Here is a 22,083-nt window from a genome sequence, read left to right on the forward strand (position 1 = left end):
TGACTGGCTGAAGGAGAAGTAGAAGTGAGGCAGATGTGTCTGACTACAACTGAAAATGAGAAATTGTTGCTTTTTGGGGGTGAAATGTGGTAAAAGGGGCTGATTTTTTATTGAAGGTTTATGTTCAATTACAGAAAAAGCCCTGGAATTGATATTGCACTATGTTAAACTTTTGGTCTCTGTTGCCTGAGTTTATTTATGGCACATACAGGAGGAACAGTGTTGACATTGAGGGGAGTGTTCATTTATTTTCATTGTGTCCTCTCGGTTCTAATTGTGGCCTGAAATGCCTTCTATGTCTTCCTGAGAGAGTTCTGAATTTCTTTCCTCAGCGTATTAGGTCATATTGTAGATTGTTATGGCCATTATTTGAACAGGGAAAATAATAATAAAATAGTTTTTGAACTTTAATGTCACTAATGCGGATTATTCATTGATTCATTTGAATTGAAATATTTAAAATACTTTCACAGCAAAAAATATATACGCGATTAATTTAGATGAATTAATCACAGAGTATGTAATTAATTAGATTACATTTTTTAATCAATTGACAATAAAAAAGACAAAAACAGGTCTCAAACGAAACTAAAGAATACGGAAAGTAACGTGCATTCGGGTACCGTAGTATTAGTCGCATTGCATTCTGGTACTAGTAGTGTGTTTCTGATCTCCCTCTATTGTGGTCGCTGCAGAGCTCCTCCGTACTATGATGTCTGCGGGCAGCTCAGGGTCTCACACAGCGGAAAATGGAACCGGAGGTTTGGAACTCAAACATTGCACACTGACACTTTTTACTGTGTTCAACCACATTAGCTAAGATAGCCGTCTTGCTAGCTAACGTTAGCATGCTAACCAGCTCATATTCTATCGCTATGTAACGTTAACTGACGTTATTAACACTGTTGCTGTCACATAGCTTATTCGCGGCATTATATGAAGCCTTGTTTGTCCACTCAGGAAACAAGAGGACACCGTGTCCGTTCCACGGCTGTAAGCGGGTGTATTCAGACGGCAGCGCTCTGCAAACACACATCAACGACCATGAGATCTCCGCCCAGTCTCTTCCTGGTGAGCTCCCAGTAGAGTGTGTGTGTGTGTGTGTGTGTGTGTGTGTGTGTGTGTGTGTGTGTGTGTGTGAGGCTGATTCTTGGCCTGCTGTGTGATCCTACTGAGTACGTTACAGAGCCAGACTGAGAACATCCTGATTGTTTTTAAATTGCAGATTTGGATTGTGGCCTTGTGAAGGCCCTGTTGTCATTGAAGGAATACTTTTTCCTTTTCCTCCCAAACGAACACATATTTGAAACATGCTCAAAAACTCATGAAACTTGGCGCACATGTCAGTTGTGGTGAAAAAAGTAGTTTTTTCTAGGGGCCCACTATAAGCATGGCAAAATGGCCCATCAGGGGGCCCATAAACTGTACCTCCCAGGGCCCCTTTCACCAATATGCATACAAATCGACACACGCATAGATCCTAGAGAAAAAAATCCAGTGGGCGCCATATCCCAAACCCAACAGGAAGTCTGCCATTTTGGATTTAGCGGCCATTTTTGGCGATTTGAACACGTATTCGAATGAACTCCTCCGAACGAATTGATCGGATCGACGTCAGATTTGGACACAGCCAACTAAAGACATTCACGATTAAAAGTTGTGCTTTTGGGGCAGCAGTTGCTCAGTGTGTAGGGACTGTGTGTAGTCGCCGGTTCAAGTCCCTCCGACCACAAAGTATGGAGTGTGGACTGGTAGCTGGAGAGGTGCCAGTTTCACCTCCTGTGCACTGCCGAGGTACCCTTGAGCAAAGCAACCTAACCCCAAAACCTGCTCATGGGGCGCTGTTAACGTTGCAGCCCCATCACTCCACCATCTCTATCCCTGTGGGGAAGTGTGTGTGTGTGTGTGTGTGTGTGTGTGTGTGTGTGTGTGTGTGTGTGTGTGTGTGTGTGTGTGTAAAAAAAAAAAAAAAAAAAGAGTAAAAAGAACAGCTTCCCCTTGGGGATTAATAAAGTCATCATCTTATGACATTCCATCTAACCCGACTCGCCATGAAAGAGGGAGTTGAGTTGTTCTGCGTACATGATCCATCTGTATCGTATCGGCCTCAGAAACCCCATATCAGTTGGACTCAGTCATTTCATCATCATCATTCTGCTTTGAGCTTATCAGCCTGATTCTGTATTGTTTCCTGTATTGATTCCTTCTGTCTAGAAAAACATAGGCCTCCACAGGTTTAACAGCTTCAATACAGCTGTTTTAATGTCTCTGAGACTGAACACAGTGTAGAAACACAATGGGAAATGGCATCGATTGGGAATCAAATTGAAGCTCCACTGTTTAACCATTGTTTAGTCTGGAACGGCTTTGCGAGTCCCATCCCTGGAAATGATCAAATATTTGTACATCATTTGTTTTCATGTAGTCGGTGAGAAAATGTGCCAAGCCTGCCTGTGTGGCACTAAACAGGATATTTACCCTTGATAACGGATGTGCTGCTCGGTTGGGAAGCAGTGGCACTCGTGCGTTAAGTGTCAAACACATGAAATGCGCATCAGCAAGGCGTGACGTTTCAGCACATTGCTGGTGTTTACACTTTTATTGAACTTATCATGTGACAGACATTACAACTTCATTTGTGAAATGAAGCCATGCTTTGGCCTCCTTGTTTCCACGTTTCCAGCAGCGCAGTAGAGACACAAGTTTGATGTCATTCTTTTGCAAATTTGCAAAATTGATAAACTTGGAAGCATAAAATTCCAATGGATCGGACAGTTTGGAACCAGTTCTCAAATGGAACCAGGCCATACAACAATAATAGCAATCATACAGGCTTAGTAGTATATTCTTGTATATTCTCATATGAATGTGCAGTATGTATATATCAAGACATGATCTCTACTAAAAGTCAAACCTATAAGACTAACTGGAGAAAACAGAGGGGGATGATGGAGACGGGGGGGCTCTCAGCTGAATGTGTGTGTCCTCTCTTCAGGAAAGGTCTTGCTCTGCTCTACGGTCGGCTGCAGTGGTTCTTTCCCCAACATGCTGAAACTGATGGAACACATGAGGCATCATCACAAACCCAACATATTCTTCCTGTGAGTTGCTGTTTATGTGCTTTCCCTGCACACTCAGTTTGTATTCATTAGTTGGGAGTTTTGTAACGTTGTCTTTTCCTCAAGGTGTGAGAGCTGTCGCACAAAGTTGCGATCCTACCGTGGCCTCCTGACTCACCTGCACACCTGTTCCAAAGTGCCACGGGGCAAAACAAAGCCCACTGAACTGACTGCCCCTGTGCCTGCCGCTGTGACCAACCCAAACATGACCCCCATGGACATGGACCAGAACCCCCCACAGCTGGACTCGGTGTCTACACCCCCGCAACTACCCTTTCAGAACCCAGACGGTTCCTTGTCTGCTGCCGTTCTTCAGCCAGACTCTGCTGCTCCTCCTGTCCTCGGTCCCCCCTTCTTGCCTAACCCGGAGACCTCCCCTCCCCAGTTTGGTCCTCAACAGCTCACAGAGGCAGCTCCCCAGCCTAAGCTCAGGAATGAAGCCTCTGACCTGCCTATATCTCTGAACCTAATTGGCCCAACAGCAGCTCCTGACCCCTCTGATGCCCAGGGTCAGCACCAGACACTGACCAGGTCTCCTGAGCCCATTTACCCTGGTCCAGGATCAGCTCCTCAGTCTCATCCTGGGTCCTCGGCTGTCTGGAAGAAGAATCAAGGTGAGCTTCTCCTCACACTAAAGCCTTGGTCACACTACGTGACTTTCAAAGTGGTCAGATCTCTGTACTGTTCACACTACACAACTTCCTGTCTGAGCTCTTGGTTTTCAGACTGTGTGACTGATCAGCAACAGGGGGTCACACTCTGCAAGATCTTTCACTAGGAGTAATCCCAGAGTGTGTCTGCTCTCCAAACTATGTTTCATCAATAGTCATTAATAACAAGCACATCATGTTTAATTAGGAAAGTAGTTTAAATACACATACAAAGGGCAACCATTTACAGCATACTGCCATTAGAAACTGAGAACAATTAGCTGATAATTATCCTGGTCATCCAGCATCAGTAATCAATACACACATTTGTAAAGCCTTAATCAAACTAATAACTAAAAGCAGTCATCATCAGACAACCTTATCATAGTGTAGTGTTTCTGTAGTGGAGACAAAACATTAACAATGATCCATATAGGCAGTTTGAATTCCATTAAAAGATCCCTGCACCAAACTCCCTTTAAGAAATATCACATTTGAACAATTCCTAACGTGTCTGTAACAACATGTAACTCTACAAACATGAGTCTGTTGTAGCTGCGCTCTTTCAGTGGCAGAAGCCTGTGGCAATGAGAGGCGGAGTGAAATTTCTCAATAAAATAAGTGCTGTTTGGTGGATCAGATACATGCTGAATTGAACACTGGCTCATAACACTGTCTATTATGTGTGTGTGATGGTAACTACACACACACACACAAAGTAACTAAACTGTCTGGTACTGGAGAAAAACTGCTTTCACTGGCTGTAGCTTGTTGCATGGCTCCCCAACACCACCAGATATTTAGTCCACTGATTGTGTCTTTGAACAGTTCACACATAGTGATCGTCCTCATGGGAGTGAGCGCTGATCTGCCTCCGATCTGGGGGCATTTGTTCCAATCTTCGAAAAGTGGTAAAACAGGGCCTAAGTCATATAGTGTGAACTCAGCATAAAGCACACAGCTGTAACCTGCCAGATGTGGGCACGCATTTACTTCATCAGTTCAGTTCTCTTTAAACATTAGTGTTTTATTACAAAAAGAAACTTTCCAATCTAAATAGATCTATTGTCCTTTTTTTTCTTGGTATTTGTAAGATGAATGTAATCAGTTAAGAGTACGCCACAATGAGCAGCTAACAGTTATCAGTTATCTTTATTGGTGCAGAGATGCAGTTTAAAGCTAGTAAGAGGCCCTTGAGTTAACATTGTTCTGTCAAACTGCGATTTTCAAGGTGACATGGATTTTACCTGATGAAGGTCTAAGGACACCGTTAATGAAGAGAGTACTAGTGATCAACTGAGACTTTCTGTTGTGCAAGAACTTTGTTGTATTATAGCAGTTTAACAGATGTCTCTGCAAACTTGCACCTTGCTCAGATGCAACAGAGACATAGTTGATAACAGAAACTTGTGACTTTTTCCCCCGGCTTTCAACCTCCGTTACAACTTACTCAATTTTGTGATGCTCCTACAAAGATTGATAGCTCAGTTACAATTGCAAAATCTATGCTGAATGTAAATCAAAATGTGGAACCTACAGGTGTTGTGAACCTTTGTCTTTTGATAATGCCATAGGTTGGTCATGGAGAAACAACTTGAATTTGAAATGGATATATGCACTTCCTTTGGTCAGACATTAACTTGTCATTTCACCCATTAGGTATGGCCTGCAACAGACGCATCCTTTGGGAGCACACTAGAGGGCGCTACACATGTGTGCAGTGTGGCCACTCAGTAACCAACCGCAAAGAAATGACTCAACACATCAGCAGTTATCACAGTGGTAACAAACCTGCAGAAGACGCAGGGAGCTCTGCCACGAACACATAGTGTAGAAGAAGACTTGCACACTGTACCACATGCTCTTTGTTGTCTTCAAGAACTGATGGAACACTGAGAGTGAGGTTCCTGTACAATAGACCGTTATTCTGAGTGAAGAGATCTGATCATTTGTTAGTGTGCTTCAAATTTTTTTCCATTACTTTGTCTATTTATAAAGCACTTAACTCAGCTCCCAGGCACACAAGGGCATCTGATATTTAATCAAATGTGTCATCCACACTAACATTAGAAGAGACTATGGATGCCATTTTCCATACATTCGAAGCTTTTATCAAGGTTTTTGAATGAAAGTGTTGCTTGGATGACCAAACCTGTACCTGGTTAGTCCAGACAAATCGGATTTATCAGTAGATACACTAACTGTCAGGTGTGCTGGATCCCAGTCTGTTCCCTGTCTTTGTGTGTCAATTTGGTCAAAACATTTGAACTTTTCAGCAACTCAAGTTATGGATTACATGAGGGCACTGAAAAGGCCGAATGCTAACAAATATAAATATATTCCGTTTTGTAAAATATAAAATTCCTGATTTCCAGGATTTTTCATGGTGTTTGGAGCAATCAGCCAGTGCAGAACCAAATGTTTGGCAGTGTGTGTGAGCGAAGTACAACGTGTGACTAAACGCACACTCCTGCGCAGAGCTGCCTCCACACCTCCACACCACAGGCTGCAAAACAGCTGACAGCAACTGAATAACATTGCAGTTTTAGCAAGTGCTATGCATTCAACTTGTCTGGAATCATTTAGCAAAATAATAGTAGAAATACCAATTCCAAAAATGAACAGTCATGCCGTGTATCATTCGAGTGTCGATTTAGAATTCAAATGTCAACACTATCAATGAAGCTTTGAATTATTCGGTACAGCCCTAATTAATTAATTAATAAGGACACGCTGTATGAAGTTGTTGCTGTCAGATGTTTGACCTGCAAATTCCAGGTGGAAACTGTTTTGTATGCTAATAATGTGAGTTCACTTAATGCCATCAGGGCCTCTCTCAGCTGACAGCTGTGAATCAATTGTATGGTGAAATGTTTGAAACAGATTTTCACTGCATTAGAAACTGTGCTGTAACTCTGTTCTCCATAGAAAATGCCACTGCTACCGTAGCTCTGGGTGCTATGTAGTAGGTTGTGCATTGGACACAAACAACCTGTGTCAAAGTTGTATTCGCCGCACATGGATAACACGTGTTTGAACTGCTGCAGATGCTTCACTTGTGTAAACCTGCGTCTTCAGTTTTATTTTCCTTTAGAACAATGTTGTAGAATGAAGTTTAGATATAGTTCCCTTTAAGCTACTGCCAACAGTCATAAAATAAAAATAATTTGAATTAAAGGCTGGTGTTATTAATATTGCAGAAAACAAGGTTTATGATATACGTTTTGTTCAGGACATGCCCTTCTAAATAACTGAAAAACTTTTCACCACAGTCTTTATATTTCACTGACTCAACTTGAAGCCAGGGCCTATGGAACCATTGTGCCACCCCCATAACCATATCACATGTAAATTTTGATACTTCTGTTTGCCAAGTTTTGTGTGTTTTCAAGCATGTTTAGCCCCTCAAAAATGCATCATTTGGGGAAAAAAAATAAATAATTCCTTGTATTACAATAGAGCCTGGGCACTGGTCGCTGCTCAGGCTCTATGCAGTCTTTATTCTTTATTTTTATGCAGTTTTTATTTGGATCAGTCAGAATGAGTTGATACAAGCACTTGACTGTTCAGAGTGCCGAGAGATTCTGGTCTGCTCAGGCTACCCTCCCTGCCTCTGTACATCCATACATGCTCCTGAACAACCACCACCACCACCACCACCACCACCACCTGACCCCTTCCTTTTCATTAGCATTACATGCCCGCCAGGCAGTGAGCTTTACAATAATTAACACACCAAGACAATACCACATAACAAGAGGTCCCACTTGCTCATTATCCTGTGTATTATTAGACATTATCACATGCAGACTGAAGTGCTGTTTTCAACAAACAAATCTCATCACTTAGATGAAGTAGTCACTGTCAATAGATAATCTATATAAAAAAAACATGGGTGGGGTTGGAGGGGGCTTTCACATTGGTCTGTCATAACATTACTCAGACAGGTTGTCTGACAGCATGAGCCATCCTCCTGTCATTTTTTATACATTTGGGTTTAAAAATGCATTTATGCCCCATCTCACAGTCTTACAACCCTATACTTTCAATCTGTAAATTTCTGTTAATAAATCAAAATCTGCTGGAAATTAACTGAAAACTAATGCGCTTTTATTTCACGTGATGGCAGGTTGTTAATAGAGGGGGAAAAAAAGATAGTAAACAAGTGCATACAAAAAAAGATTAAGTGCCGACTGTCCAACCCCCAGATCAGGCAATGTTGATTTTTTTAGTATCACAACTTTGTTCAGCTCAGTTCTCTTGAGGCTTTAAAAAAATCTCTTCTGGTCAACTGCGTACATCTTCCCTGCTGGAAGCTTCCGGAAAAATAAACTGTTGCCTCTGCTCATGTTGCCCTGGAATAGAGAGGAAACAAGTGTTTAGTAGTGGTTGGTGTTACAGTATACATGTAACAAAAGGCCAATGGTTTTCTGCGTTGTATGTTTGAATTTAGTAAAAAAATTATTGTTTAATGCTCAAGGAATATGGGCAGAATACTTACTATGTAAGATTCTAAAGCTTTTTATATATTATTTTTGTGTGTGAATCACTTTTTATTGCCAGTGAGTAAACATGTTGTAAGGTAACTTAAAAAATAAGGCCATCACTGACTTTCTCTGTTGCCTGTGGACTGCTTTATGTGTTTCTGTGTTGGGATGAGGGTCAGATTCGCGCACTCCAGAGTGCTTTCTCTCTCCTCTTCCCTACAGTGTGCAACACTAGCTTATAAATGGAGTCCGCTAACGATGACAACACAAAGTCCCAAGTCAAAGTTAACATTACTGCACAGCTTGTGGAATATACTGTCATATTGCGACTTTAAATATACTATTGGCTAGCTTCATCCAGACTCCTGAGGCTGATCTGGATGGCTTACTGTTTGCACATTACTTTGTCAGCTAGCTTTGCGAGGTGGCCGGTGCAGGATAACGTTATTCAGCACTGTGTTTGGAGCATGAGAAACAGACTGCAGTTCACGTAACGGCCACTGGTGGCACTGTTAACAACTGTTTTGTGGTGGTTTGATACAGTTTGGTATGATGTATTTACCTCTCTGCTTAGATGCCTCCAGCAGTCCACCCAGGTGGGATATACTGATGCATAGGGTGCCAGGCCTCCGGCGAGCCTGCGGGGACAGTGGAAATATGAGTCTGCTTAATCTTACACTTACGAGGATTTACAACAGCAGATAACTTGCAAACTCACCCGCAGTTATTGACAGCCATGAGGTTTGACACCAAGACAAAAGGGTATGTGAGCATACTGGCGAAGAACTGGAAGAAGAGAGCAGGAGAAGAACATGATCAAACTACAAGCTAAAAACACACTGTATACTGCTGGTGCAGACGGCCATGTTTGTCAGACTCACCCCTGTCACTGCCTGAGAGCAGTTCTTGATTTCTCCTGTATGACTCATCTGTACAGAAGAACAGATTACCATTGTTAATTCTCTATCTGAGCCTAGAAAAGACGATGTCAGTTCTAAGTAGTTCTGTGTCAGATTTTAGGGTTGTGGTGGGAAAATAAAGGCCTGGTAAAAAAAAATCCTGTATTGGACAGCCTCTACTTTTAACAAAAGCTGCTACCAGCTGCCCAATCAGAAGTCTGATCAGTGAAAGTTGATAACAGAAAAATGGGCTAGACTTTTTTGTTGAAGGATGTGTAAATACTGTTTCAGAGGTAGGTAAACAACGTTTCAGTACATTTACCCCCCCACTACAGCCATAACACAACCTGTAAGTAAAGGTTTCCTGACAGGTGTATTACAGCCCTTAAACCAAACCCCTACATACAGAATACAGAACCTGTAAGTGGACTGGGAGGTGTGAAAAAAAGTGGCATACCGAGTCATCAATGGCATATGTATTGATGAGGTGAGCCAGAAGGTTACAAATCCACAGAGACAGGACGTCACCAAGCAGGCGAGGAATCAGCCCACTGAAAAAACAACAAAAAAATGATTTGTTGTCATTATTTAACAGTGCAAGTCAAGGTTTCAGTCCAGTTTGCCACTGAACCTGTTCCCACTTAGGCTGTGTACAGTACTGCATCAGTAAACTGTTGCATGCAATGGAGTCACTGCCTGTCTTGTACAAACAATACAGTAGATTCATTTGTTACCACACATGCCTGCACTCAACATATTGTTTTGGCTCCTAATATCCGGGACACACAGGAAGCCAAAGGTCAATATTTTGTTTGCACATGACATCACGTAACTGCGTTCCTACACTGCTGAACAAAATCTTAAGACCGGGGGAACATAACCAGGTTGTTAGTAGAGCTTTAAAATGCAAAAAGAAGAGAAGAGCAAGAGACAAAAAAAATAGAGTAGGCAATTTATTGAAAACTGCATTTAAACTCAAACATCATCAGCTGATCAAAAGTTTAGGACCATAGCCTTAAAAAGTCAAAATCTGCAAAAATCTGGCTTTCATGTCATTTTCTATCAGGCATTCCCACTGTCATGACCCCCTGATGGCAAAGGCAAAACCTCTTTCTGTCTTTGAACGTGGCAGGATTGTTGAGTTGCACAAGAAAGGCCTCTCGCAATGCGCTATCGCTGCTGAGGTTGGACGCAGTAAGACAGTCATTTTAAATTTCTTAAAAGGTCCTGAGGGTTATGGGACAAAAATGTCAAGTGGTAGACAGGCCGATCCTCGGCCAAAATTAAGGCCCTTACTGATGCTGACTGTAGCCCAATAACCATCAGACGGCATCTGCGACAGAAGGGCTTCAAAGGCCACGTCTCCTCCCACGCCACAAACTTGCCCATTTGTTCTTTGCAAGGGAGCACCAAACATGGGACATTGAAAGGTGGAAGAAAGTTTTATTCTCTGATGAGAAAAAATGTAACCTGGACGGTCCTGATGGCTTCCAACGTTACTGGCATGACAAGGAGATCCCACTGAAGATGTTTTCTACACAACACAGTGGAGGAGGCTCCATCATGATCTCGGGTGCTTTTTCCTTCAATGGAACAATGGAGCTTCAGGTTGTGCAGGGGAGTCAAACCGCAGCTGGCTATGTGGAGATGTCTCAGCGGGCATCCCTCTTGACTAAGGGGCCCTCGTCTGTGGGGTTGATGATGGTCTTTCAACAGGACAACGCTACAGTTCACAACGCCTGCCTGACGAATTACTTCTTCCAGGAGAATAAAGTCGCTCTTTTGGACCATCCTGCGTGTTCCCCTGATCTAAATCCCATTGAGAACGTTTGGGGATGGATGGCAAGAGAAGTTTACAAAAACGGATGTCAGCTCCAGACCGTGGATGCCCTTTGTGAAGCCATCTTCATCACATGGAGCAACATTCTCACCAGCCTCCTGGAAACAATTGCATCAAGTATGCCTAAACAAATTTTTGAAGTGATCAACAAGAACGTTTGGGTTACTTACTACAGAGTCCTTTTTTGACACCTTTAGTTCAGTTTTTGGGCTATGGTCTTGGGCTAAACTGTCTGAGTTTAAATGCAGTTTTTAATAAATTGCCTGCTCTATTGTTTGTCTCTTGCTCTTCTCTTCCTTTTTGCATTTTGAAGCTCTACTTACAATCTGGTTACTTTCCACCAGCACAAAATGCAAATACTTGTAATTTTCCCCCTGGTCTTAAGATCTCAACTCTCAAAATGCCTGTTTTGCACTGTTTATAGTTTCTGATCTGATCAAACCGAGAAACCGAGAGTACCAAAAGGAGGAAAAATGCAAGAAACTGGAAAAAATAAAAATGCTGGAATACACACGCCTTGTAAGTAATTTTGTGTACACTACATTTAGAATATTTTCACAAATTTACCTGGCTGCCAGACAGCCCTTTCTTACAGGGAACTGAAGCTGTTTTATACATCTATGCTGTCTCTCCAAAGCCACCAGACTGACTGGTGTTTTAACACAAAACAAAACACCAAAGTCGCACAATAATACAAGCTAACCAATGGAGGCAGGTAGACCATCAACTCCTGTGTTCCTCAAGGTAAAACTATTGTCTGGTGGCTTTGAACAGAGCAATATAACAAGTTCGGAAAAGGCAAGTCTTTCAGTTGGCTCCATTTTATAACATAAGACTCACATCCAACAGGTTGTGATTTTCTGTTTGTACCTTTCTCTCTGATATCGTTTAAACTAGTGTGTGTGTGTTTGTTTGTTTGTTTCTGCTTGTCTCACTCTCTGTTTAAACACAGCTGACAACTAAGTATGCAGTTAAAAAAATACAATCACAGAAAGCCATCATACTGTTTCTAATAAATATAGTGGATTGGCAAGTGTTGATATATCATTATGTTTGGGAAAAAAATTTAATCTGAACAGGGCTGGCAGGCTTGGGACGCATATTCCATCCTTTATTAGAACCAAATCATTTAATATCATAAGAACAGACTTTCCTGTGGAAAAAATAGAGCATACAGCGAAACAATCAGAGCGCAAACCAATCACGGAGTTCTGCGCCGCACCATCCGCTGTGTGAAAAATCCCAATTGGTTAACACTGGCGCTTCGGGGAACGTCGCAGCACCTCCGCCTCCTGTCTAACTTCAATAATTTCTTCATCAATGCTATCAACCTGTCTTAGACCCCATCCCAACTAGGCTGCTTAAAGAAGTCTTATCCTTAGTTGGCACTTATTTACTCAATATGATTAATCTTTCTTTATTATCAGGATATGTACCACAGTCCTTTAAAGTAGCTGTAATTAAACCCCTTCTTAAAAAGCCCACTCTTGACCCAGGAGTTTTAGTCAACTATTTCTAACCTCCCCTTCCTCTCTAAAATTCTCAAGAAAGTAGTCGCCAAACAGTTGTGTGACTTCCTATATAGCAACAGCTTATTTGAGGATTTTCAGTCAGGATTTAGAGTTCATCACAGCACAGAGACAGCTCTGGTTAAAGATAATAACAACCTTTTAATTGCTTCCAACAATGGACTTGTCTCTGTACTTGTATTATTAGATCTTAGTGCCGCATTTGACACCATTGACCATAATATTCTATTACAGAGACTTGAGCTTTTAATTAGCATTAATGGAACCGCACTAATCTGGTTTAAGTCCTATTTATCAGATCGTTCTCAGTTTGTACATATTAACAAAGAATCCTCCATAAATACTCAAGTTAGTCACGGAGTTCCACAAGGTTCTGTGCTTGGACCAATTCTATTCATTTTATATATGCTTCCCTTAGGAAACATTATTAGGAATCACTCCATTAACTTTTACTGTTAATGCAGATGATACCCAGTTATATCTATCGATCAAGCCTGATTAAATTAATTAATTATCTTAATTACAAGCATGTCTTGAGGACATAAAAACCTGGATGAGCTGCAATTTTGCACTGAGCTCCTCTCATCCTCTCCCTCTCTTTCTGCACTCATTCATGTTCCATTAATGCATGTTACTAACTTCACTTCTTCCCCGGAGTTCTTGTGCTTTCTCATCTCGCAGGTTCTCATAGATTCTGGTGGTGCCTGCTGCCAATATTATTCGTCCCCCATCGTTGTGGCTGTTGTCGTCATGTTTGTCATCACCATCAGTCATTTCTATTAGTATAGTTGTTGCTATTGTTGTTGCTGTGCACGTTTGTCTCGGTCTCTGTCCTTCTCTCTTTACCCCCCCTTCTCTTCACTCTCTCTCTAACCCCAACTGGTCGAGGCAGACGGCCACCCACCTAGAGCCGAAGCCTTCTGCCGAAGTTTTTCCTTGCCAAGCCAAGCGCTTGCTCGTGGTGGGAACTGTTGGGTCTCTGTAAATAATTTTATAAGGAGTTCGGTCTAGACCTGCTTTATTTGAAAAGTGTCCTGAGATATCCTTGGTTATGAATTGGCGCTTTCCAAATAAAACTGAATTGAATTTTCTTTCCCTGGTGTTAGTCCAAATTTTGTACTACAGTCATAAGCCATCATATGCACCAAGTCTGGTGCAAACACATTTTCTCATTTTTAAACAACCACTTACGCAAAGAAGCCCAGTATGCCTTCTTCTCTGTAGACTGTGACGATGGAGTCAAACACCCCACTGAGAACAGAAGAGAGAAAACATTTTTTAGGTTTGTACCATTTTCATGGATCTACTCATTGAGGTTTGTGACTAAAAACTTTAAAAAAAACTTTACCTGTATTTTGTTTCCCTCCCAATAAACTGGACCATACATCGCAAAGTAATCACTGAAAAACAAGTTGAAGAAAACATACTTTACATTCAGACTATTGTCTTCCAACACACATTAGCCAGAGCTAAACAAAACATTTCCCGTTTATCACAACTGAAACCACTTTAAAACTCTGATACAACCTCTGTATATTGTTTTGGTTTGCCAGTTAAAGCCATCTGAAAGAGTTGAAAACATTTAGGACGTACCATGAAAGGGATGTGTGACAATGGTGGCACAGGAACGAGCTATCATCTCTTTGGTTGTCTGTGGAAAAGACAGAAAATAATCTATCAGATGTATGTATGAAAGTGGCATTACATAGATTCTGCATGTGTCGAGTTGATTTGCAAAGGAAAATCAGAATTTACAGACCACAGATACAATAGGGACTTTTAAAAATATTTAAATATCAGTGGAGTTTTGTGTATTGTATATAGAGATGATGAAAAGCTAGAGCAGCAGTAAGTCAATTAGTTGACAACTATTCAATTAATTGCCTGTTTTGATAAATCAAATTGTTTTGAGTCATTTGAGAACAAAAAATGTCAAATTCTCACAATGTCACAAAATTTTATCTGTTTTGGCAGTGTGAAAGGTTTTTGGACAGTTATTTTAGATACTGGAGGTTATAAGGTGCCCTGTGGAAACAAAATACATTGTGTGTATCACTGGGGTCTAACAAACAAGTTGAATGCCTTCCTGTCTTCATAAAACATTTGCAAAGCTGAATTTTGAAATAGTGTGTTTGTTTCAGATGCAACAAAGGTCGTCATGGCCACTTGGTTCCCAAGAAAAATCTGCTATTGTTTGGTTCCAGCTTGGAACCAACTTTTCTGGTTTCCAACCAATTTAGTTTTGGTCGAAATGCTCAGAACAGTTCAAAACTGGTCCTCGAACTGGAGCTGGTTACCTGTAGGTGGAAAAGGCCTGAGAGTGTTGGCAGCTGCAGCAGCTGTTTTCAGAGAAAGTGCTCTAAAAACCCACAAACATTTTTGAATTTGACTTACATATATTTGAATAATCATGTTGCTCTGTGTCAACTTTATAGTGATGATATGTCAATGTTATTTCAGTTTTAAGTCAGACAATTTGAAACTGGTTGTTAAATAACTTCAGACTGCAGAAAAGCTGCCATGTTTAAGGTTCAAAATCCAGTGAGCTGGTGGGAAGGTGGCTGTTGATCTAACGTAGAGTTTAAACAGAACGACAGCCTAGCTAACACAGTTAGCACATGTGAAAAAACCCAGGGAATGTCTAATATATTTAAAAGATGAAAAATGTGACTTCAGACAGACAGACAGCCTAGTGGGTTCCCACAAAAGAAATCCAGGTCCAATTCCTGGACCTTTTCCAGGAGTTTTCTAGACAATGCAAGACAATACTTGTTCACAAACAGTATAATCTTGAAATTTCCATTTTTTCCAGGATGTGTGGGAACCCTGCCTGAGGTTGCTCTTGTATTGTGTGTTGCTTTCTGGTAGTATGTCATCAGAAGTGTACAAGTGTCTTACCTCGTTAACAACGTGCTGTAGGGAACCCTCCAAAGCCTTCTGCTGACCGCCTAATACCTGGACAACAGAGGCAGACCTCAGCATTGTCTATGTTTAAAGACTTTTTTTGGCCATTTTATGCCAAGACACAGCAGACATTTGTCTGAAGTAAGAAACTATAACGACGATAAGTGATGACATGCAGCAAAGGCCAGTAGCCAGACCTATATTTGGGGAGTACCTTAACCAGTAGGCCACCAAAGCAGCCTGTCTATCTTGCTTCCCTTTTTGACCCAAGAAATATGAGTCCCTTTGCATTCCTGTTCGTGTTTCCATCACACAGAACTGTGAACATGGCGCTAAGCAAGACTGGAAAATGGACAGCCATGGCTGTTTCTCACGTGACAAAATAACAACATAGAGTCAGAAGGTTATTCTTTGTAAGTTGGCACGATAATGATTGGCGAAATGTATAATAATCATTTTGAATTCTTAAGTATGTTTGTGTAATTTTTTTTGTGTAGTTTTCCAGAAAAAATAAATCAACATTTCAAGAGTCAGAACTGTTGTTTGTTGTTGTTGTGGTAACACTAGTGACACTAGTGAAATTAAAAAAGTGAACAACTTGTGCTGCTTATTTTAGGTTTGATGGATTGTTCAGATTGTTGCTCAGTTACCTGACAGTTGATGGGCCAGACACTGACTTAAAACTTTCAAGTGATTGGTCAGCTGTGTGGATGTGTAAATTAAACTTCTTCACACTTTAACAGAGTATCAAATAGACGCACTCTACTATACAATATAATGATTTTGGCAATGTACGTGACATCCTGCTGACATCTTACCTGAGGTGTGCCTTGTTCCTGACATTTCTGGAAGAAAGCAGATGTTAACATTATAAAACTGCAGATGTTAATAAAGACTCAGTGAGTTACATTAACACCCTGGCTGGCAAAGACATTTATAATACCTTAAGTAACAGTAAAGGCAGAATGAGACACCAGAAGCATATACTGTAACCACCTCTTTCATGTGTGGGGGGCTATAATGAACAGTGGGTGTAATGAAAAGCAGGAATTATTTCAGTCGGAATTCTCCTCTGTTATGGTTTTGCAAAGGCACGGTCTTCTCTGCTTAGCGCCACTCAAGAAGATTGTGATTGGTTTAAAAGAAATACAGACAGGTGAGCGTTTTTTCTCTTTTTACCAATACTTTTGACACATTCAATTAGTAAATGGTAAATGGACCTGTACTTGAATAGCGCCACATTCACCCTTTCACACACATTCACTCAGTGATGGCAAAGTCCATCGAACAGAAACTAACTCATTCATACACATTCACACACCGATCAGGAGCAATTCTGGGTTCAGTATTTTGCTCAAGGATACTTCGACATGTGGCAGGAGGAGCTGGGGATCGAACCAACAACCGATTACCTTACGATTAGTGGACGACCCGCTCTGCCTCTGAGCCACAGCAGCCCAGACATACAATTAGTATATCCATGCAAATGGTAAAGCAACACAGACACAACAAAACAAGCATTCTTTCAGTACATATAAATAAGTAAACATACAGCCAGTTTATTTTCAGTGTCTTCATGTTTAATTCTGTTATTGTGGAAGGAACTGGTTGTTGTTGCTGTCTAAAGACAGCAAACACATTGTATTATTGTAAGATGCAGAATGGTACTAGAATCCCAAATGAATTGACTGACGTCCTGTGCAAAGTGGCACTCTGCCCATTGTGATCAGATTATGAAGATAATTAATCAAACTGATTTATATCTTTTTTTTTTTTTTTTCAATATATATTTTTTGCTAGAAATATCCAGCGGGCCAATCAAATCTTATGGTGGACTAACTTTGGCCTGCGGGCCCTACTTTGGACAGCCCTGGTTTAGTAAGACACAATATCAGTACAGTCTATATATAATTGATATGGCTGATAATGAAACAGCACTAGATTTACATATGGCTATTTAGAAGACATTTTTCAGCCTTTGCCACACACAATTGTGCCCAACAACAAGACAAATGTATTTACACAATGCTAAAGGATGATGCTAATTGTTGCACTATACCTCCATACATGTATTGCTTTCATCTGAAGAACAAGCTGTATGTGTGTTATATCCGTTTATGGTGCGCTTGGTATATCCAGGCCTACCTGCACAACTTTGCTGTGCACAACAGTGCCGATGGTGCTAGCGCCCAGCCTTGGGACGAGCCCTTTGAAGAGACCTGCTTTCCCATCAATCTTGATGATGTGTTTTGCTGAAACATTCATACAATACACAGCAGCATCAGTTATAACATGCACAAAAAAAAAAAAAAAAGACATTTACACTAAACTGTGACCAATGAGCTCAACGTACGGTCAATGTCAATGTACGGTTGTAAAGGGATTTTTTTTCTCAGTTTGTGGACCTGTACGTTGGTTTGTTTGTGTTTTGCTCTAGTATCAACAATGAGACCATAAATCAGAATTAAAGATAAAAATCAAACTGCATTTATCAGATAGCTCCCAAAGATGTGGATTAACTCCTGTGAGATCTGACAAGGTAGAGGCTGGGTCAACACTTCTGACTGCGCTTCTACTAGCTCTGCTATTTCCCAAAGATCCCATTTATCCTAATTTTCAAAGCCTTAGAAAAAAAGCTCAACATTGCTTTAGGGTTTCCTGGACCGCTCCAGGGGTTTTGCACAATCAGCCCAGTAAATATGTGTTTACAACTTACATTGCTGACACCATGTTCTAGTTCATGCAAGCAGCGCTGTCACTTTTAAACAGACTTTTCCAACACTGCACAGCCTGTTGGATTTAGGTAGCTTTATTACACCATCAAATTCAACAAGAGCCTTGAAACACTGTTCCATGTTTTTATTGAACAGCCAAACCGAGAGTTATTATGAACACTGACTGACAAAATCCTGAGTAGGCTACGGACCTACAGTCTTTCTTTACATATAGAACGGGGAAGTGAGATCCAAAGTGGTCACTCGAGACACATTTTAATGCTGGGTGTGAACTGACATGCTTAAACCTGTCCACTTATAATTAGATCACCCAAGATGCATGTTAATATCAGGTACAGGAACACAGCCCGAGCTGAACTCAGATGTGCTCTTATTGGATGATCGGGGCTGGAAGACCCGCATACTAGTTAGTAAACAAGTAGTTAGTAGAAGTACATACACAGATAGGTCTCACGCCATTCCACGCCATTCCACTGACTGACAGTGGGCGACAGTAACATGGCAATAAATAAAGCAATGTGCAAACAAAGGCAAGAAAGAAGAATACTGCTAGCAAATAAACATGGATGTAAACAATGCAGGGTTGTTTTTTGAAATGTGAAATGTTAAACTTCAAGGACACACAGTGTGTTCAAGTGAGAACCACCAAATGTAAACATAACTGTGTTACAGGGCTACTTGAAGGAAGATTACAACTCAGTAGACTTGTGTCATTACTATTTAAGTTCAAAGACATATTTAATTTTAGGAGCCTCATATTCCAAATGACAAGCAGGAAAATTGCTTCTACATTCCTGCAAAATATCACCAACTACAGTCTTATCTAGGGAAAGACAGATCAGGCGTCTGACTGCATAAAGCAACCCAACATGCACTTTATTTCAATTTGACACGCTGTTCTCATGTTAGAATAACCCCCAGTCACTTTTTGTAAAAGTCAAAGTGGAATCTGGCAAGTGCAGATCTCCTAACAGTTCCATAACAGTGCAGTACAGTACAGTTTAGGTTGGGTTGTTACAATCAAGTAGAAAATACAGCAGCACAGAGAGACATTAAATGCACAGCTCCTTCTGCTTTCTTAAGAGCACTGTGATAATTAGAATTGTGAATAGGCGAGACTCACCATAGGCAAACAGGCCGGGCAGCTGGTAGACCTGCCTGCCGAACAGGTTCCTGCCCAGGGTGGGAGGGAGCGGCTCGTGTCCTACCTGATGACACACACAATAATAATGAGAAGCAATATACAACTGTACTGCAGCACACACACAGGCTCTCACACACTTCCGGGTTTCTTTTGGACGCATTCATCCACTTTGGGCTAAATGTTGTCTTCACTTTGTCAACTTCTGTCTGTCGATCATCATCCCGATACGGACGTTTCTCTGAGCGCTACTTACTGTTTCTAAAGCAATGCTGACTGTAATGCTACAAGAAGTAAATGATCCACTATAGCCACGGCTGTAGCAAGTTAGCCAAAGCTAGTGTTAGCTCAAAAAAACATTTTAGTGGGCCAAAGGGCACTGGTCACACTTCAGAGAGCTAACGGCTAACAACCGTTAGCCAACGTTACCTCCTGACCTTTTACTGTCACGCGGGTCAACCAGGCCACTGTGTGTGTGTGTGTGTGTGTGTGTGTGTGTGTGTGTGTGTGTGTGTGTGTGTGTGTGTTCACTTTGTCATTTCAGGAATTGTTTTAAAATGCAGAAACTAGAGACCAAAGCGTGAGACAACCCAGCTACCGAGTTAGCAATGCAACGTATCGCAACCTAACACACCTTAGCTTGTTAGAAGAATATGAAGATATGTGCCAGGACCGTTAAAGTATTCTCATACATTCAGAATACACACAATGAACGAAGCAGCTCTATATTTTAATACAGTGTGAACTTGAATGGACTCACACACCTCGCTTCCGCCCACTACTGAGTGTTGTGGAGACAGAAGGTCATAGGGACAACAGACGGAACAACAATGGAGTTGATGTTGCTTTCGTTATGATTGCGGTTATGTGTATTACATTACGCTGAACTAAAGAGTCCACTGTAGCGATTCACCCAAGTGCTGGAGTGAGGCCCTACACTTTCATTACTGAGAACCAAGGCAACATTAAACTGCGCTATTTCCAATGCACTTTGGCAGTTCCCTCTTCAGGGTGGTTGAGTTCTACTGTATTTACAAAGGCTCGCAAACCGCGACTGAAGGACCCGGACCAGTAACAAGTTCCCAGCGTGTGCACGAACAGCCCCCCTCTTACCTGGATCAGGACCTTAATGTACATCAGAGGGTGGGAGAGGACGGTGAGCCCTGAGCCCAGCAATACTTGGCCACACGTGTCCGCCATTTTTGGAGAGACAGGGGAGACAGGAAGTCCTTCTCTTTGGTCTTGCGTCATAGGAGCCGAGAGCAGCCATATTTGATCCTAATAACGGTACCGCCATCTAGTGATTACAGTCGCCATGGACCCTTTACTTGGCCACGCTAAAATAATTCAAAATCACAACAACAGGGCGTCCTGTTACTCAGCGGGTAGAGCTGGCGATCCCACGCATCGAGGTTGAATCCCTGCTGCAGCGGCCGAGGACTCGAATCCGTCCCCTGCCCCTTGCTGCGTGTCATCCCCTCCCTGTCTGTCCTAAGCTGTCCCTACAATAAAGGCAATAAAAGTCCCAAAAATATACTTAAAAATAAAAAGCACAACAAAAAAGGCCAGGGATACTTCTAAACAACAATGCCAAGTGAAAATGAGAAATTCATAGTTAAAAATATGAGCTTTATGATCGTAGTAAAAAAAAAAGGAAAACAATGTATAATTTCGTAGGCCTACTTATATAATTTTATCATTCTGAATTTTTACGATGCTTTTCTACACATTGTTTAAAGATCCCCTCCAGACATGTTTTAGGACACATACGAATAGTAATCTGTTGAGTATTTCTTTTTCTGACAACTGCTCACTTTTACCCCCTACATTTTTATACAAATATCTGCACTTTCTACTTATTACATTTTCAAAACAGGTGTTACTTTATTTTTAATGCATTTGAATGTAATTCAATTCAATGTATTATTATATATGTTTTTGCATCATTGCATTCCATACCAACATCAAGATTATTGCTATACATGCACGACAGACGTTCAGTTAACCTTGCACAGAAACAGCTGGTAGAAACGTCCTTCAGAGAAACAAAGGGAGGACCTTTTACTATTTTCTACTTTGAGTACATTCAGAGGAGACTAAACAAGTTGAATTAGTACTTTTACCGAAGTCTACATCTACTTGAGTAAAGAATGTGTGTATTTTTGCCACCTCAGCTCATTTGTTTTTTTCTACAAAAAAGTATAATTTCCACAATGAAATTCTTTAAAAGACCTTTACTCATTCATCCTCATTAAACATTTCAGAATCGTAATGTCTAAAGTTTAAGGAAATGTTAACTTATGTTGAGAAATGTGTATATGTCCTTGCCCTTGTCGCCAAGTGCTTGCTCATGGTGGTACTGTTGGGTCTCTGTAATTAATGTTAAAGAGTTCGGTCTAGACCTGCTCTATTTGAAAAGTGTCCTGAGATAACTTCTGTTATGAATTGGCGCTATACAAATAAAATTGAATTGAATTGAATTGAATATGTTGCATGGGTAATATTTAGGGGTGTAAGAAAATATTGAAAAATATTATATTAATATTATATTTAATTCCTTTTTAACAAAAAACGCTTCATCATTTGTTATTTGCCTGCTCTGTCTGCTTGATAATCCAGCCTTGTTACCTGCTGGCTACATGTCCTAATGTTGGACCTGTTTGCATTTTCCTTAACCCATTTATTTATTCAGTTTGGTTTAATTGATTATGGCTGTCAATAAGAAGAAAACATCCTCCAGGATGCTGGATTTTTCCATATAATGAAAGAGAGTGCAGTG

General features: G+C 41.0%; 2 protein-coding genes across 2 annotated transcripts; one reads left to right on the forward strand and one right to left on the reverse strand.

The window, feature by feature from the left end:
* The first annotated feature begins 623 nt into the window (after positions 1–623).
* On the forward strand, positions 624–6,946 carry znf414 (zinc finger protein 414). Its single transcript, XM_051380055.1, has 5 exons — positions 624–761; positions 961–1,071; positions 2,996–3,101; positions 3,186–3,733; positions 5,429–6,946. The coding sequence occupies exons 1-5, from the start codon at positions 710–712 to the stop codon at positions 5,596–5,598; spliced, it is 987 nt and encodes a 328-aa protein (XP_051236015.1). The 5' UTR covers positions 624–709; the 3' UTR covers positions 5,599–6,946.
* A 264-nt stretch (positions 6,947–7,210) lies between these two features.
* mtch2 (mitochondrial carrier homolog 2) lies at positions 7,211–20,556 on the reverse strand. The gene is made up of 13 exons (XM_051380058.1): positions 20,418–20,556; positions 19,287–19,371; positions 17,574–17,680; positions 16,247–16,273; positions 15,423–15,479; positions 14,118–14,175; positions 13,873–13,924; positions 13,716–13,775; positions 9,613–9,706; positions 9,138–9,185; positions 8,975–9,042; positions 8,819–8,894; positions 7,211–8,124 (listed from the first exon to the last, which is right to left on the reverse strand). Exons 1-13 carry the CDS (start codon positions 20,553–20,555, stop codon positions 8,038–8,040), a joined length of 957 nt encoding a protein of 318 aa, XP_051236018.1. The 5' UTR covers position 20,556; the 3' UTR covers positions 7,211–8,037.
* Between the last annotated feature and the right edge of the window lie 1,527 nt (positions 20,557–22,083).

This window comes from Dicentrarchus labrax, unplaced genomic scaffold (assembly GCF_905237075.1).
Source record: "Dicentrarchus labrax unplaced genomic scaffold, dlabrax2021, whole genome shotgun sequence".
In the NCBI taxonomy this organism is placed as follows: domain Eukaryota; kingdom Metazoa; phylum Chordata; class Actinopteri; family Moronidae; genus Dicentrarchus; species Dicentrarchus labrax.

Bases quoted from the DNA above. Each gene is read 5' to 3' on its own strand.
- znf414 (XM_051380055.1), top strand. From the start codon at position 710: ATGATGTCTGCGGGCAGCTCAGGGTCTCACACAGCGGAAAATGGAACC. The intron at 1,072-2,995 runs GTGAGCTCCCAG...TCCTCTCTTCAG, and splicing joins CTCCGCCCAGTCTCTTCCTG to GAAAGGTCTTGCTCTGCTCT. The intron at 3,102-3,185 runs GTGAGTTGCTGT...CTTTTCCTCAAG, and splicing joins AAACCCAACATATTCTTCCT to GTGTGAGAGCTGTCGCACAA.
- mtch2 (XM_051380058.1), bottom strand. From the start codon at position 20,555: ATGACGCAAGACCAAAGAGAAGGACTTCCTGTCTCCCCTGTCTCTCCA. The intron at 9,043-9,137 runs GTGAGTCTGACA...CTCTTCTTCCAG, and splicing joins GCTCTCAGGCAGTGACAGGG to TTCTTCGCCAGTATGCTCAC. The intron at 8,895-8,974 runs GTGAGTTTGCAA...CTGTCCCCGCAG, and splicing joins ATGGCTGTCAATAACTGCGG to GCTCGCCGGAGGCCTGGCAC.